The sequence below is a fragment of the Motacilla alba genome, chromosome 7 (genome assembly GCF_015832195.1).
Source record: "Motacilla alba alba isolate MOTALB_02 chromosome 7, Motacilla_alba_V1.0_pri, whole genome shotgun sequence".
Classification (NCBI taxonomy): domain Eukaryota; kingdom Metazoa; phylum Chordata; class Aves; order Passeriformes; family Motacillidae; genus Motacilla; species Motacilla alba.
The window spans coordinates 23,206,001-23,224,193 of record NC_052022.1 but is presented as its reverse complement, the minus strand read 5'-3'; the positions used below and the strand labels follow the sequence as shown (position 1 = coordinate 23,224,193).

At 39.8% G+C, this 18,193-nt stretch overlaps 1 protein-coding gene across 5 annotated transcripts in view; it reads left to right on the top strand.

Annotated features, from left to right (window-relative positions):
- The first annotated feature begins 1,384 nt into the window (after positions 1 to 1,384).
- SESTD1 (SEC14 and spectrin domain containing 1) overlaps positions 1,385 to 18,193 on the top strand; it is a 50,795-nt gene continuing 33,986 nt past the window's right edge. Inside the window, exons 1-5 of one of the 5 annotated variants that reach the window (XM_038142546.1) lie at positions 1,385 to 1,602; positions 4,572 to 4,634; positions 5,306 to 5,408; positions 13,512 to 13,591; positions 16,921 to 17,029. In XM_038142546.1, coding sequence (XP_037998474.1) covers positions 13,537 to 13,591; positions 16,921 to 17,029 — 164 coding nt within the window. In that variant the 5' untranslated portion in view covers positions 1,385 to 1,602; positions 4,572 to 4,634; positions 5,306 to 5,408; positions 13,512 to 13,536. Of the gene's footprint in view, positions 1,603 to 1,681; positions 1,903 to 4,571; positions 4,635 to 5,305; positions 5,409 to 13,511; positions 13,592 to 16,920; positions 17,030 to 18,193 lie in introns of those variants that run through there. The other 4 variants (XM_038142542.1, XM_038142543.1, XM_038142544.1 and 1 more) reach the window with 4 other exon arrangements.

Here is an 18,193-nt window from a genome sequence, read left to right as displayed (position 1 = left end):
GTGATCTAAAAGTTCTATCTGGAACATTCTTAAATCATTAGTGAACACACTTAAAATATTCCTAAAGTTTTCCTCTTTTCATAAAGTAAAAAGTAATTTATTTGATTCTGTACAGCAATTTCTTTTGTTGGGAATCTGATGAAGATAATTTATCTCTGTTTATCTCCACAGGTTGAGAAGGAAGTAATTTTGCCTTTCTTTTTTTTCTTTGCTGCTGCTATTTTACGTATTCTTCCAGGAAAGAAAGGTCCAGCAGAGAAGGTATGTTCTCAAAGCTGGCAGGCCTTGGCTAATAGGCCTCATCTGAAAATCTGAATGACAATATCTTTAGCTCGTGCATGTCCAGTGGGTGGTGTTGCTGAGAGAGGGACAGCTTTCTGAGTTAGCAGCAGCCAGGGATGAGCTCAGTACCACGGGCGTGCCCCGATGGTGACAGTGAGGGTGATGGCTGCAGCAGATGTTGAGTGGACAGCAACCAGCCAAGATGGTGAACAGAGGTGGTTCTGCAAACCCTCGTTTTGAGGGAAGAAATGAAGCAGTCGCAGCTTCTGTGAGCCAGTTTTCATACTCAGAAGATTCAGTAAATTATATTCAACTACTCTGGAAAAACCGGGAGCAAAATTATGGTTAAGACAGAGTTTGCAGAAGCCAATTTTCAAGAGCCATGTGGTCACCCAACGATGTATTCAGCTAGGAGATTTAAAACTCCACTATGTCCTAGAGTAATTAGGCTGAATGCAAGGCAAGTGTCCCAGCTTTCTTCACAGCATTTCTTTCTGCATTTTTGCTTCTATTATTTTAATCTTGGCATGACAGAGTTTTAGGGCGTTTGTCCAGGAGCTAAGACAGACAATGGGTTATTATCTGCCATCGGAGGGGAAACAAAATACACGTCAGTGCTGAATTGGACTAAATGATCCTCGTGGGTCCCTTCCAACTCAGGGTATTCTGTGATATATTCAGGACATTCTGCGATACTGTGAGTGCTGAAACGTTGGTGTTGAACGGCCCTGACGACAGCCGACACCTGCCTGAGGCACTCGCAGCGTTCACCTGGGAGCCGCTGGGCTCGCGTTCATCACGCACGGCGCGTCTCTCCACAGAGCAGAGCGAGAGTACTGTTATCTTAACGCGGCTGCCGGCGCTGCAAAGTCCGCAGTCGGACAGACTGCCGCTTGTCCCACGCTGGGTATTTATCACGACCGTCCGTAGCTGCGGGGGCCGGGGCCGGGCGGGGCCGCGGCCTACGGGCGCAGCGCTCGCCACGGCCGCATTGTCTCCCGGCGGGGCGGGGCGGGCGGCTCGGGGCGAGCGGCCGCGGCGGCTCCGCGCGGGGCGGGCGGTACGGCGGCTTCGCGCCCGCGGGCGGGGGCGGCGCTGAGCGAGGGCAGCGGAGCGGAGGCGGGCCCGCCAGAGCCCGGCGCTCGCCGTCTCCTTGCCGACGGAGGAGGGGTCGGAGCCGCCCCCGTCCCCAGGGGCTGCTGCCGGGCTAGCGAGGCGGTGCGAGGCGGCCGAGGTTAGGCTCCGCAGCCCGGCCGGAGCGGGTGGGTCCAGGCTCCGCCCCGCGTCCTCCCAGCGCGGGCACCCGCAGCGCCGCATCGGGTGAGTACCCGCGCTCCGGAGCGGCTCTGCCCCGGCCCCAGCCCCGCGGAGGGCGGCGCAGGCCCTGCGGCCTGGCCGCGCTTTGTTCCCGGGCGGCGGCGGCGGTGCTGGCGCCGCGGGGCGCTCCGCTCTGCCGTGCGGCCGCGGCTGCGGCTCTGCCGGGCGGCGGTGGCGGGGCCGTGCTGCAGAGCAGCCCCGGCTGCCGGCTCGTCCCGCTCGCTGCCCCGCGCTGGGTGCCGCTGGCCGCTCGCCTGCCGGGGCACGGCGGGTCGGTGCGGCCCGGGGGAACCCGCGCAACAGGTTCGGGCATTGTTCGTGCCGCCGCGGTGGCGGCGGGGGGGCTTCCGAGGGGGGCTCCCGAGTGGCCGCCGCCGACGGAATTTTTGCCTTTGTGCGGGCGCCGCCGCGGGTGTCGCGGCAGGCCCGTCAGGGAAGGAGAGGGGTTCGGGCAAGGGGAGCCACCGGAGGCAGGCGGGGGCGGGAGTTGGCTCCCGGCGGGGATTTTGGCGGTGCGTGGCCGCCGGTCCGTCCGGCGGGCTGGGGACGAGTCACGGCCGTGTCACTGCCGCGGCGTCGGGCGCTCCTGGGTTTCTGGAAGCGCTGCCTGGTCGGGAAGCTGATTCACTGCTGAAGACGTGGTTGCTCATAGCTGTGGCTACCCGTTCTTTGATTTTTCACACGTCTATTGTCCAGCAGTTTTGTCCTCTTTCCCCATAATTGCAGTGTCCCTTGCTACCCCCAACAGAGCTTTTTCGCCAGGCAATTGTACGAAGGCGATGCACTAAAGCAACTGTTTTTGTTGAAGAATTTAAACGAGTGTATGGAAGCAAGAGTGGAAACAATTAGGGGAGAGTGGCTCTTTATTTTTTTTACTTTTTGTGAGTTTTATAATGAGCAAAATTGATGGCGTTTATGTGGATATGCATTAATAGATGCTTTTGTCTGTTGCTCTCTCATCTTTCTGCATCCCAAAGGAAATATTGGTCCTCTCCATTTTTAGTATTGCAGTGTCTGCAGTGTCCTCACTATTGGGTCTTGATTTTATTCAGGCATTGAAATTCACTGTGATGAGGAAGTACTGGATTTTTCCCCTTTTCTGCCTTCCATGACATCACCTGCTAAGATTCAGTGTTTAGTAAATAATGAATACTGTTACTACATTATAGGATTGCTGATAGTTATTAATTACTGTGCTAATAAGGGTTCTCCTTTATTTGAATGCGAGCATTTATAGTCCTAATGCCATTGTCTGTACTAAGCAGAAACTGAAAAAAGGGGGAAGGTGGACTACAGAATAGAACTGAAGCTTGCTCAGAAAGGCCTACGGCTTGCTGAGGTGCTGGTCATGCTGTTTCAGGAGAAAAGCAGCAAGGCAGAGCACTGGAACTGACTGCTTAGGGAGATTGTGGAGTCTTCCTCTCTGGAGACATCAAACCTGGGTCAGCTGGGTCAGCACCAGCAGTTACCCAGGAATGTGCCCAAATGGGGTTCCATTAGAACCATTCAAATAGATGATCTCCAGTGGTCCCTTCCAATGTTAATAATCCTGTGATTCTGTGAAAATCTTCCACCAAAACTAAGAGTAATTACAACGTGGTATTAGGGGTGGATTTTCGGATTTTGCACAATTCTTTATGTCATTGATTGCTGCTTGAGGAGTGCTGTAAAATCATCTCAGCTGACTGTTTTTCCTGGAGTAGTTTGCTAATAGGTGATATTTTGTTTGAAGTTTGATTGATCAGTAGCATCAGTTTTCCTAGAAGTACAATTTAAGTAATGAAATATATGTATTTTAAAATTTGTAGGCTGTAATTTTAAATTGGCTATGGATTCAAATTTCTCAGTTAAGCTTATGTAAACAATGGAAATTCACATAGTTCTGTCATTTTCCATCAACAAATTAAAGGAGTCAAGTGAATTTCAGCTCAGTTTCAGTTGGGTGTTGCTTGAGAGTGGTAGTAGGAAGGGAAACCAGAGGAATTTCTGTAAGAACCTTAATACAGTGCTACCTGTCAAGAATCTTAATAGATTATAAAGAGAAACATCTTTATTCCCCAGTGATGATGGGTGGGGAAATACAGAACACCTTCAATAGGCAGCTTCTGATAAAGTAGGCAGAGCCTACCCTGGAAATGATGTTGCAGAATTTCCAGTGTGAATGTGCTTAAGCTGTCTCAAAGACTTGCTGTTTGTATTTTTGTTCCCAGTCTATAGGTGTGTCCTCTTGCCTTCTCTCCCATCTTTTTGAGGCCAACTAGAAAACTTCCATTAATAGAAGGGCATTTTTAATTTAAAATTTACTGTGAGTTAGATTACTGCAATAACTGATCTGTCAGAATTAATGTAAAACCAGTGAAGTGTGTTTGTCGTATTGACTTTGCCTTTTACGCAGTATACAGAAATTTGAATTTCTGGGGTTTTGTTGTTGGGTTTTATTTCATGAGTGGAATTTGATCAAGTTACAAAGTTTCATGCAAGTCTTACATTTGCTGAGGTTTAATGTTTGATGCTTATAGGTTAACTCTACATCTTCTAATACAAAGACTATAGCAGTGAGTACCTTTGTAGGAATACCATCTTCCTCTTCACAAAACATCTACTAACACTGTTGTATTTTCAATTTAGCCTAAAACTTTGTGTAGGTTACCTCTGATTGAAAGCATACTACAGGGATTCTGGTTCTTGTTACTTTCCCACTGCTTCCGGTGCTGCCTCGGGAGCATTGCCTGCTAACTATAAACAATGTTGATGTCTACCATATGTTTTGGTAGAAAGTGCAGGATTCCTGCTGTCCCGCTAAACTCAAATGCCTAGCTTCCTAGTATTTGTGAATATACAACAGAAATATTGACTCCTGTATCATATAGCTCTGTCAGAAACTTTTGTTTTCAGTCTCCAAGGAAATAAAGTTTTAGATTGTGTAGCAAAATCAAAAATATGGTCAAATACTTTTTCATTTAAATTTACAGAACCCGGGATCTGGAGCTCCAACTTGTAACCCTAGCAGACAGTTTTGCATTCCAGTACCAATGGTAAGTAAGATAGATCTCTTCCAAAAACAAATCTTTATAATTTTCATGCATTATATTTGGTTCTTATGAAGCTTTGATACTGATGAATATAGTGCCTAGAACAACATCTTTACAGTTGGTTTTGTCGAAACTTACTTAGGCTTTAACTCATGCCTTCTTTAACTTACCTGCTTTACTTTGTTTTCATTTTGTGACTTCTAAAAAGTCTTTAAAAGGCACTATAACATAAACAAAACTGATATTAAAGTTAAATGATGTTGTTTGGCCGTGCAGCTCACAGTGCAGCTTGTGTTCCTGTGTCTCACGTGGTGGTAGTGTCTCACAAGGAGAGGAGTGGCTGCAGATGTGTTAGGGAGTGTTTAAGCATAAGACTGGAGAGAAGTGAATTCTTCTTTTAAGAGAGTTCTGTGGTAGTGGGTGAGAGTAAGGAAAGAAGTTTTAATAGCATCAAGGTAATTGTTGCTGCTCTGATGGTGTTGATAAGATTGTGCTGGAAGATAAATGAGAGAACCTTGATTGAGCAAGTAGAAAAATGTGTTGGCAAAGCTTTTTGTTCTTCAGACTAAGTAAGAGTGAGAGGTTTTTGAAGTGAGGATAACCTTACAGCAAATACTGAACTCCACAAGGAAGCAAGTGAAAATCAATCTGGAGTGTTGTTTTCCTGTTTCCAGGTGAGAAGATGAACTGCTGCATTTTGGACAAGCTGAAGTTTGGAATGCTGGGACATAACGAACCCATTAAGAAGGAAATTACAATAGTTAAGAGGAGATGAAGGTATGACTTAGGGCTTTGCAGAAACAATAATTCAAGGGAGATAGATGTAGTAGGTATGTGAGAATTCAGAGCCAAGATCACTTGCTATGATGTTGGCAGAGTTGTATTTGAGGTGTGTTCTTAGTGAGGTATCATGAAGGATAAGTGTTGACCAGACCAAGTAAGGCCAAAGCAAAAATGAGTTCCAAGAATAAGATAAATGGGTTTGATGTTAGCTTGATGTTTTGGTAACTAAATGATATCTATGGCTTAACTTGAGACCTCAGTGCAGGTTGTCTGTTTTCTTTCTGCTGATGTTCTGTTTGCTAATTCTTTCATTTTGCATTCTCACTTATAGTAGTATAATTGGAACGCGTATGAGTGTTGCATCGATGCAGGATGTTCCAGGCAGCAGCTTAGAGAGCTTGATTTTATTTTCTGTGAAGCATGTGACCATTTATGTATTGGTTTATTGATTTATTTGTTGCTAGTAGAAGGCTACATGTTTTATTTTGAGGGGGTAGGAGAGAGGGAGAGGTGTTGTGATTACTGCAGGTGGTTGTTGTGGCTGATTTAATTTGTGATTTGCAGTTGAAATGTGGCTGATTTAATTTGTGATTTGCAGTTGAAATGTTCAGAATTTTTAATCTGAGTGCAGAATTTTTAATCTGAGTACAAAAACTGAAGACATCCATGAAAGTCAAGATTTATTTCTTCTGTGCCCACTAATTTAAGGACATCTTAGATCATTATTTTTTCTTGGTAGAGCACCGAATTCATGGATTTCTGAAATACGTGAATAAGGTATTTATTTACCAGATCTGGAATATTTCAGTCTCTTGTACTTTCATGTGTGGTTAACATTTGCAAAATTTTCAAGTTATTTATTTCTTATTGAAGGGATTTTTATTATTACCCTTATCATGCATACTTTGCGTATTGTGCAGTGAGAACACAACAGTAATTTTAATTTTTTTTTTTAGGGTGGAGGAAATTGTTCAGGGTGTTTCAAGGTCTGCACAAAATCATACTCTTGAGCTGGTAACTTTTTGGTCAGGTAGCAAGCCCAGAGCTTTAGGGATTTGTAAACAGACTTTTTATTAGTCCCTTCTTCATTGTCATCTTGTTTTGGTCAGTTTCTTCCACGCCAAAAGAATGTCTGCTTTTGTGTCTGCTGCACAAGATGTCTTTCAGTGTAGGGGAGCTTTTCTTTTTGCTTCCACTCAGTGGAGTGTCACTATGCTGAGCTGGGAATTGAATCCAGGGGCCCTGAGCCGCATGCAATTGTAACCAAGCCAAATATGTGTATTGTTATGAAGTGGTAGATTGTTTTCTTATATAAGTGTTGCAAAAAGAACAAGAAGTTCTAATCTTGCACCCCAGAGGAAAGTGTTTTTCATTTGTTCCAGACTGCCAGCAGTTGCACTCATCGGTACAGCTGTTTGTCTTTTGACTTTGTCTTTTGACTTGGCTGCCCGTGGCCTGGATTGTCCAGTTTCATTCCACCCACTGGCCTAGTTCATTTTATGAATTACTGAAGGCATAGGAGCTTTCTGATCTTTCATCACAGACTGGTTTTGGACAGTTCCTTAAAGAGCTGGTGATAAGGTATTTATTTTTCCAAGCATTTGACTTGTATGTTGGTTTGGTTTTGTTTCTTGGGGGGGTTTTGTGTTTGTTTTTTTTAAGAAGAGGGATCTAGGAGAGGACTACGTAGTTTTATTTTACTATCTCTAGGTTATTTTTCTTCCCCCTAACATCATGAAGTATTTCTGTGGTAGAAATTGCAATCCATGTGATTCTGTACTATTCCCATGTGACTTCTGACTAAGGAAAAGTTGAAGACCTAAAAATTAGAATTTTCTTTTAATGAGTTTTAGCGCAGTGTGATGAGGAAGAGAAAATGTCTCGCCTATGCTTTGAACATAGCATTTCAACTGACATATTGCTATGTAAAAAGTGGTGGAAGAAGCAGCCTCTCAACTTGCATAATTTTCTGTATTCTCTGGTTACTTGATAGTGTTAAGTGAGATGGGACTGTACCATATGATTGCAACTTCTGCTGGTTTGGCTGCCTGTTGTAAGGGAAGGAGTGTATGAGTTTGATTTGTCTTCTGGTGCTGGTGAGCAAGCTGTAGGGCTCCTCAGGAAGTTAAATGGTGTCTCTCACTGTATGTGAGAGAGTGGCAAAATGTGGCAGGAATGTTGCACAAAAGGGAATATGGAGATGCGTCCAAAACCTGTGGCTTATTTTCTCTACTATTCTAGATTAAAGAGACCTGAAAACTGCTACAACTTAGCATAAGACCATGTGTGTGGCTTGGACTGAGGCTGGAAAGGGTAGAAAACTCTAGCAAGCTGTCATCTTTGATGTCTTGTGTTGCAGCATTGTTATGAATGTCTGCATGTATTTCTTTGGGTTGGGCGAGTTTGCTCTCTGAACATGGCCAGTGAGTCCCAAGTCTGTTGAGAGCAGAAGTGCTCATTGCTGCCCAGGACCCTGTGGCTGCCCTGCTCTATGGAAGGACTGAGGTGTTGGTATTGTCTCACAGCTGTACGTGCAGGTGTTACTGTGCATCCCGAGTTACATTGTTTCTGTGCTTGGTACTCTTCCTTTTTTCCCCGTCTGGCACTTGCTTGAAGTCTGAGGAAAAGCTCTGCCTTTGTGTGAAATGAATAGCTGACTGTGATCAAAGTTCGAACTCAGACACACAATGACTTTTTCTTCTCAGATGGCATAACCTCTTACTCACCTGTTCTCCATTTGCTGCTTTGCTATTCATTGTATTGCTCATCGCTTCCTTTTGTTGCTCGTCTTTTTATTTCACTTTTCACAGAATGTTGGAGGATTGAAAAAGGGTGGAAATTAATATGGAAGATAGGTTAAATAGAGGAAGTAGTGAACAGACAGTTCTTCTGAATTCTATTATTAACTTTAGTTAGAAGACAAGTTAAGATTTGAACCTTCAGATGAAAATGGAGTGGAATTGAAATTTTTCCAAGATTAAATTTGTTGTGGCTGTGACAATGTGCTTTTGAATCACAGTCTAGCATGCTGTTTACCTCAGCATTAACCCAAGTCAGAGCACATTTTCAGTGTGTTCTTTGAACTGCCATAGCAAGTTGCTGAGTTAGGGTACTAACAGTGCATGTGTAATGGAAATGGCATTGAGTGGTTGCATCTTGTTTAGAGTTAAAGCAAGTTTAATACATACTTGTGAAATTAGTCTGTGTTTTTTATTTTCTGACTTCTTTAGTGTGAATTAGCAGGTTAAAGAAGATCAGGAATTTTTTTTTATGTACAATTTTAGACATAGTATAAAACTTCTGTGGGTTTTTCTAGATAGTTTTTACCCATAGTAAAAAGGTAAAAAATGCAGAAGTGGTTGAAAAACCAAAAAATTTGATATTCCTTAAATATCTGAAGTTACCTTTTCTCCTGAGGGCTCTAATGTTAAATATTTATTAGTGCTGCTCATAATATCTTAAAGAGTAGAAACCAAACACTGCATTTGCATACACGAGCTGATGTTCCTCCTTCGGGTTTTGTTGTTATTTTGCAACTGTCCAGCTGGGTAGCCAAGTTCCAGGTGATTTTTAATTGAAGACAGCATTAACTAATAAATATTTACAGCCTTTTTCTATTTTTGGGGCAGGTTTATGCTTCTCAGATTACCCTGGGGCATCAGCCCTGGAGACACCTTCGTTTGTATTCTCTCTTTGTACAGCTTTGCTGCGGGAGAGATGACATCCTTTAATGTAGCTTTAAAGGAAGGTGAAATAATAAGCTAGCTAGATAATTGTGATGCTCGGCTTTCTCCCTGTCTTTTACATGTGGATTTTATTTCTGTGTGGAACAGATGAACTAGTTTTAAGCTGATTCAGGGAAAAAAAGGGTAATGCTTTGTGGGTTGAAGTTAGCGTCTGAAAAAGCCTGCGTGCTGGCTTCAGAGAATGAAGATGTTAATTTTGAAGGTCTGCAATTCAAAAGTTGATCTAAAAGAAAACGTGTTTTCATTCTACTTGATTTGAGGCTCTTTTTCCTTTGGTACTTCAGAATGTCTATTGTTATTTGTGCTATTGTTTGTGCCTGGACTTGCAAGCTGCTACAGTTTTGAACCTAGCTGCCCATCTGCTCCTTGGTTATTTATAGGCAGATTTGTGGAGCCCCTTCTAATCCCTCAAGTCTTCAAAAACATTAATGAATTAAACATCACAATACTCTTGTAAAAAGAGAATTAAATGGAGAAACTGAATGGAGACTAAAAGAGGATAAATGACTTGCTGAAAGCCATATGTATATTTCATAGCAGAACAGAGAATAGAAACCAGATTCTTTTTCTCTTACTTGTAGTCCTGTGCTTAACAGACCAGCTACATGCTCTTGTGAGATGTATGCTAAAGAAATGAAGAAAGAACTTGTTCTTTGAATCTTGCAACAGATACTCATGTGCAGACTAACCCATCTCAAGACCTTGCACCATATATTGAGAGTATTAAAGTTTTCAGGTCTAACAGATGTGAATAAACATGTTAATATTAATTCTCATTAAGCCTGAATTTGTTTTGATTGTTAATGTTTTGGAGCAGTGGTTTCTGCTGGGTTGCTTGGAAAAAAACCACCTGTTGCTTGCAGGAGAGCTTCTCTCTGGCATCTTAGTTCTACTTGTCCAGTCAACCTGTCCCTCTTCCCCTGTTCTTAATAGATTTTTACATTGGCTTAAAACAGTGTCTGGACATTGGTTCTTATTTAATTTTTTTAATTCAATGGCAGTGAAGATGGATAGCAGAAAACACAGGCAAAACTTTGCATTCATCAGAAATTTTGCACTTTGGTCACTTCGGTCCACATAGTGCATTACACTTGGTATCATTTATTGTGTGTGAGTTTTTTTATTTTTGGCTTGGGTGGTTTTTTTTTTGGGGGGGGTGGTTTATAGTTTTGTTTGTTGTGGGGCATTGTTTGTTTCTGTTTGGTTTTTGTTGTTGGAAGAACTTCCAAAATCTTAGATGTGTGGAGTAAAACATTATAATTTGCAGTCATTCCAAAGTCTAGAAATGATGGAGGATGCAGCCTACTAAATTGTGATTTGATTTCACATTGGAGTGCAGCCTGAAATATTGTTTTGCAACTTCTACCTGTTCTGTAATTTTTTTTAACTATTTGTTTACTATTTCCCATTCTCTCCTTAATGTACACATGTTTCATCTTTGTAAGAGAATTTTCTCCACAAATAGTATTAGTTTCTGCTTGTCAAGGGGATTGGAAGAGTTTTCTGTTTCACTGGAATGCCTTTCAAAGATTTAGGTTTTAAATACAAATATTACACGAATTTAGCGTTGCCACTTTCTTGTGGAAGTCTTCAAAAGAATGAATGCATTGTTGGAGACCGACATTGCTATGTTGATTTAATAACCTGGAAGCCTATGTCATTGTAAACAAGTTCAGTGAGGTTCTTCAAAGTGTATTACACGTGTCCAGGAAACAAGTTAAGTAAAAGAATTACAAGTTCTGCGGTTTGCTATGTGGTATTTTATGGTATTATGGCACAGTAGATTCTTGGTGGGCACACAGCACTACGTTATTTCTGAAATTCAGCAAACAAATTGTAACCTCTTTATTTGTTTAATATCTCTAACATTTCAGCATATAAAAGTTACGTCTTTTGATTTGGAAGTGCTAAAGTGCAGCTTCCTGGAGTATTTCACTTTGCTCCTGTGAAATCTGTTCTCTTCAGTGCTTTTGTTTTTCTTCAGTAGCTTTTCTGTGTTTAATGGAACCAAATGGGTTTTTTATTGATGAATAGACACTGAATCTGTTTCTTTCAGCTAAATAGTGGTAAAATATTGAACAATAAGTCACTCCTCATGCTAAATTGAGAGCTTGATGGAAAATTTTAAGAGCCTGTCATTTTGTCTTCCTTCAACAAATTGAAGACTTTGCATATATTTTGTATGTCTAAATACATTGCAAAGATACAAAGCAGTGTACCTTTTCAAAACACCTTTAGTAGCTCCTGTTGGAAAGTAGATGCCAGCTTTCTTGAAATGGTTTCACTTTCCAATATTAAAAAAAGAGTTTTTGTTTAATTCATCCTGAGACTCTTTCAATGTCAAAAATAGAGGATGCTAAGCCCGTTTTATAAACTGAAGATTTTCTTTTTTTCTGGTATGTTCTGATAACCCGCACTGGTAAGAGTTTTCTTCTAGATGAAACCTATCAAAGCTCTCGTAGAAGAAAGGTAATTGTACACTTCAGGAGTTTATGGAACAAAGGCTAGGTGTTTGGAATTACCAGCAGTTGTTGTAACTGGTCTGACTCACCTCCCTCCACTCTGAACAGAATGCTTCCTTTGGTTCCAGGAAATACTGAATAAAAGAACTATTTTGATCCATGGACAGTGCCACTACTGTGGCAGACAGCCAAGCCATGCTTTCATATTAAATAAATAGGTCTTTTCAGAGCAGCAGAGAAACATGTTCCCTTGAGTCAGTAAGCTGGTGCAGACTTTTGTTCCTGTGTGAAAGCACGAAGATAATGAAGTGTGTGTAGGTTTGAACTTCCTTCGTTGATTATAATAAAGAGGCATTTGTAATAATTTGGAAATGTAACTTGGGAAGGAGGTGAAAAAAATCATTCAGGTATGTGTTCCACATCTTGAAAAAAGGAAAATAAGGAGAAGTGCTCAAGTTAAAAAGCTTACACAGTGGTTTGAGAGACAAAAATTACTTCCTGTGTAATTCTTGAATTTTGTGTTTTATGCAACAAATAACTACAAATCTTTGTCTAAAGCATACAGGAAGCTTTAATAGGATGCTCTTTTGAGTAGTTGTTCGAAGTGCAGGCTGTCATGGGACTCAGAAACAAACAACTTTTAGTTCTCTCAGGAAACTTTCTGTAATACGTGAAGTGTGAATTCTATATAATTGGCAAAAATTGCATTTCAATGTGGAGATTTTGGAATAAGAGGTGGGAATGAACATTGTGACACATTACACATTGGAATAGGAAGAGACAGTAAAAAGCTGTTGAAATGTATTTCTTTTTTAAGTAATATGTTAGTTGTTTTTTGTTTGTTATGAAGCTCATTGTTTTAACATGAAAAGGAATAACTATTTTACCTCAGGCTATTTGGATGTCTCTGGATTTTTTTTTTTTCCTAAAGAGTTTATAGTTTTTATTCAGTTAACTGCCCCCATGCTAGGAAAAAAGCTCTCTTTGTGTGCATTCTGAAATATCCAGAGGGAGAATTCCAGGTTGCAGTCTGAAGCCCTGGGCCTGGAATGAAAAACACACACAAAAAAATCGATTTTGGTCTGGTTTTATTTTGACTGATATTGACAAATACATTGCATTGAATATTTCCAGGCAGAATTAGGTTTTCTAACTATATGGATTGATCTGTGGAAGTAGGACCTCAGAAAGTTACAAGCAGATGCCAGTTCCTACTTTGTGTTGGCTGGAAGAGGAGGTTGCCGTTCAGGCATCCTGTGAATTGTCAGTGAGGCAGAAAAGCTTCATCATGGTGAATTGCAGTTCACAGTACAATAAAAATTGCATGAGGGTAAGGAGGAGGCAAAAGAAGCAGGAGCATTTCTGGGTATAGATTATAGGTAGGATGTAGTTATTCAGGCTGTTGGATGTTTTTCTTCAGCTGAAGCCCTGCTAATGGCAGGGTAATGGCAGTGTCCTGACAGAAATATAGCATAACATATTTAGATAATTATTATATTCTTGGTAATACCAGACAGACTGTGCAAAAGCACAATCTTATTTGCACTTATTTCACTTCTGAATGAGCAAACAGATGACTTACCTGAAAATTTAATTGTAGTTTATTAGGGTTGAGAAATGGGATTATATATAAATCATCTTGTTGTCCTTGGTCGAGATTCTGCTTTGGTTTTTCTGGTTGGACTGTTTGTTCTCCCCAGTGAGGGAAAAGCAGTCTTTAATGTTTGTATGAATAATACCTATAATGATGTTTTTTCTTAAGTTTTTACAGTATTTTAGATTTTGCTTACAGTGTTCTGTTCTTCCTTCAGAAGAATACTGAAGTGTAATACTGTGAAACACTGTAACTGATTTCCCACGCTTGACAACTTCAACTTCTTGTGTTTCAGAGCTGCGAAAAGTATCTGAAGTAGAATGGAAGCGTCAGTAATACTACCCATTCTGAAGAAAAAATTGGCATTTCTTTCAGGTACAGTTTCAGTTTTCCTCAACTGATTCCACCCTGCATAATTTGGATAGGATATTTAAGTTGGTTATTTGCATTTGCTGGATGTATTTAACAAAAATGTGTTGTTGGTTAGTACTTTGTCATATTCCAAAAGAATCTCTGGAACCGTTTATCTAGTAGCCAAGCTGTTGGTATTGGTGTTTAGGAGTTGCTTTTGCTGTAGCCTATAGCTCAACCCGCAACATTTTCAAGAAGTTTCAGTCTATATGTAAGAGACTGATGATTTAATAGACATCCAAAAATAATCCTTGCTGGTTTGGCTTTTTAGTTTTTTGGTTTTAGAAAAATAGAGTGAATATTTTCAGGATTTTCTGTAGAAAATTTTTCTTTCTTTTTCACCTGTCTTTTCTCCAGCATAGAAACACATGGAGCAGAATTAGCCATGCATTGCAACAGTCTGATTATTACCAATAAGTTAATTCAGGGAAAGCTGTAATTATCTCTGTATTTACTAAAACTTCCTGAATCTTATGTTGAAGGTAACTTTTTCTCCTCCCTCTGCCAGAAAAAAAAAAAAAAAAAAAAAGGAAAAAAAAAGAAAGGAAATGCTTCAAATGGTGAATGACAATCCCTTGCTGGTTTCACTGCTGTTGTAGGTTGCTGTGTTAGTTCTTGGTGTTTGATTGTCTGATCTAGTGTCGGTAGGTAACTTACAGAATGCTTATCAACTTCAAAAACTGACAAGTTGCCATAAATATTCTACTGGTTTAGTTTATTTTAGTTTATGTTTTTAGCCAGTCTAGTTTAGCCTGCTCCAATCACCTGAGAAGTGAAATCTGCTCTATTTGTTAATGGAATTTATTTTGCTTTAAATTTGCCCACTGTCTCCAGCAATTGCAAATCTAACAATTCCTTTTTAAAAACAAACAATCAAATCCCTAAAACTCAACTCACATGAATGCCTGGGACAGTTCTTCCACAGTAACAGCAGTTGTGTAGTGAGTTGGTTGTTCAGCATTATATTCAAGGAGATATTCTCATTAACTAGAGTGCATTTACAAATTGCTATTAAAGCTGCCTGATCCGTTTGGAAATACAGGCATTCTTAGTGGAAAGTAATTTACTGAGTGGCGTTTTAAATGCTAGGAACCATTTTGGACGTATGTGTTTCTAAGCAAGTTTGATCATTTTGGAATTGATTAGTATTAATGGGTGCTTTAATTTAATGAATGGCAAAGCTTGATGCCATATTTTAGCATTCTCCATATTTTAGCATTCTTCAGTGTAAGTAAAGTAACTTGACAGACACAAATCAGTTAATCATGTCTCTTTATATCAGTTTTACTCTATATGGTTTCATTAATGATTAAAAGCATATAGTCAGAAAAATAGTATTTTAGGAAAGTCCTGCGGTATTTATGTGCTGAAGTCTGTTGTCATTTTTGGGTTAAATTGGTACAAGTAATGTTGATCCTGCCTTTTTCTGGAAGCAAAACAGGGGTTTCCAATGGAAATCCAGGTTGGTGTAGTTTTCATGTTGATAAGTCATTACACATAGCACAGAAGAAAAGGCAAGCTCCTAAGTCAACAAAAAGCCTTGAACAACCTCTTTGGTGCAAAATGAAAAATTTTCTTTTTTTTTTTTTTTTTTTCTGTTGTAATGCTCTCAGTTGCTTTCCTTAGCAGTGTTTACAAGCTGGGGGAGAAACCTGTCAGTTGTTACAGAAGATGACTTGTCATGAAATAATAATTTAGATAATTATTCTGGCCTTTTTGTGAAATGTCAAGAGATTATATTTCTGGGATTTGGGTTGTGTTTTGTTTAGTCAGTTCAGCAAATGCTATTTAAATCCAAGCATTTTCCCCTCTTTCTCTGCTTCCTCACTCCAATTTTCAGGCTTTTTGCCATTCAGAAACAGAAGGGTGGACAGTCTGTAAATAACTGTTGCTTTAGATTGTTTCTGCTGGAAGCATCTGTCCACTTGTCCTTTCTCATGCAGCACTATTCTTCAATTCTTCAATTTAGAAATGCGGCTGTTAAAAAGTCTGTTGCTGTTTTCCTGGAACAATTTCTCACAAAAGAGAGGAAGGGAGCATAGCTACTGCAGTGAACCACTGAAAGCAGTAGGTTCTTTACAAAAATGTGGAAAATATCTATATATCAGCGGATCTTTAAAACTCCAAATTTAGAGTGTTTGCACAGCTTTGGAAACAAGGAAAAAAGGCCTGTTGCAATTAAGATTCTAACATATGTTGTGTAAACAGTGTTTGTTCATTATCTTGCATGCACCTCATGGATGGGGAGAATTCTTATCAAATTATGTCAACATATGTATATGAGTTTGCAAGCATTGCTGTGCTTGTGCCTTTACTTGTTTCTGCACGGCTGTTACTATTCTGGAAAAAGTTGTTTTTACTGACTAGATGGAACTTCAGTTCTACTGAAGAACTTTATGGAGCAAAAGCATAATTTAATTGCTTTAGCCATGTGAAAAAGAGTTTGAGAATAAAGATGTTCTTTCTCAGATTATGGGAATTCACTTTGCTTGATTTTTTACCCAAATAAACCTATGATTATAGATGTCTTTGTACAGTTTTTTTCTAAAATACAGAGAAGATTGTTTAGTAATTGACTCCTACATGTGCTTAAGTATGTTGTGGTTGTCGTTTTTTTTTCTTAATAAAATAGATAATATATCAAAATTTTCTGTTTCTAATATTGTTTGTATAAGTTTTACCAGAAAGGTTTGAAAATGCAGATGAAGATTAAGGGAAGCGGTTGGAAATACATATCTTAATTGTAAGGTGGTTGTTAGCTGTTTTTAAGTAGGTCTTGAAATTGTTCTGTGTTTGAAGTAAGGGCCAGTTTAGAGAATGTGCTGTGGGCAGTCTGTGTGGTACGAGATCCTGCTGTAGTAGTCAGTTGGACTAGGAAGGTCCTCCTTTTCTAGGAGCTCCAGTTGGAGCTTCTGGGTACATGCTCAGCTTGGGAGTGGACTAGGTTTCTGATAGGCTGGCAGTGTGGAAGGATTAGAAGATGCATTTTAATAATATAATGAAAACAAAATGCTTCTGGAACACTTGATTTGTGTTCTTTGTATTGAAAGTATTAGATGAAAAATAGTGATAGCTGTGGGTGTGGGCTATGCTCTGATGCCCTGGTGCTGTTTTAAATATCCATATGGTGAATGAACCTTCACAACTGAGAGGTGAAATATCAGTTGAGGTTTTCACAGCAACTTTCAAGATTGCTTTTTTTGATGACATTTGAGACCACTTAACTGCAAAGTATTTGTTCTGATTAAACTTCATCACATTAACTTTGTAATTACTTTTTCTTCCTGAAACAGGAGGGAAGGACAGAAGAAGTGGCCTCATTCTGACGATTCCATTATGCCTTGAACAGACAAGCATGGATGAGCTGAGTGTCACACTAGACTATCTTCTAAGTATACCAAGGTGATTTGGAAGGCATTCTGTTCAGAGCTGGGTTTTTTTTCCCAGTTGTAGAAGGAATCTTTGTATTGCTTTTAAAGTTATTTGCTCTTCTTTACCAAATTAATTTTAGGTAAATGTTTGTTTAGAATGTGATACTGTCTGACTGAGTTAGAAACACACATCCCAGTAAGCTAAGGGATAAGCACTAAGGCTTGTCTGTGTCCTTTTATGTCCTTATGTTCTCCTTTCTTGGGATAGCTTTTTTCACAATTTCTTTTTAATGACAATGCATTTAAATTGCTATGTAAATTAATGAGCCATTCCAATCAAACTCCTAAGCTTGCAAGGGCAGCATTGCCCATTGTCCTTTCTGTGCTACGTGCCTAAGCTTTGTAGCTTATAGGACTTCAGTTTAAAAGTGCACTAAGTTAAAAATACAGTCTTACTGAAGTGAGCAGCTTGTGGTACTGCTTAAATGTGCTGCCTAACAACTTGAGAATGTTTGTTTTTGTATCTTTTCAAATCTCTCTTCTGAAAACAGAGCAACATTGGCATAACTAAAGATATCCACTGTACTTTGCATGTTGTAATCTAGAAATGTTTATAAAACACAGTTAAAGGATGCAGTGTTGGGTTTTTTTTGGTGGATTAGACTTTTAAAAATCCTGAATGGTGAGAGAGAAGCAAAGAATAAATTCAAGTTATTTAAAAGTAAAACATTAGGAGGTATATGAATATAATGCAAAACATTTTAGTTGTGTAAGTTTTAGGGTTTTTTAAACAGCTTGTTGTCTTTTGTAAAGTGATGAAACACCAAATGGATATCCACACAAGTCATGTCATTGACTTAAGGACTTGGCCATATTTGTGGAACAGATGCAGGCATTCTTGTTCTAGTAAGCGTTAATTATTCTACAGTCTCATCCTGATGTATGTCTTTACATACATTAGTGTAACAATAACAGTCTAAAAGCTGAACCAAAGTGCTCTTTGTACTCAGTAGAAACTGGGAAATCTATTTGAAAGTGAAGTCAGTGTTCCCACATTTAATGCTCTGTGTCAGTTGTGGAAAAAATGACCTCTCTTCCATGGTGGCAGTATGGAAAAATCATTGTCGTTTTGGTTCGCATGTTGTTTTTCAGTGGGAAATGCAAACTTTGGCCTCAGCACTTCTCTTTTTATGCT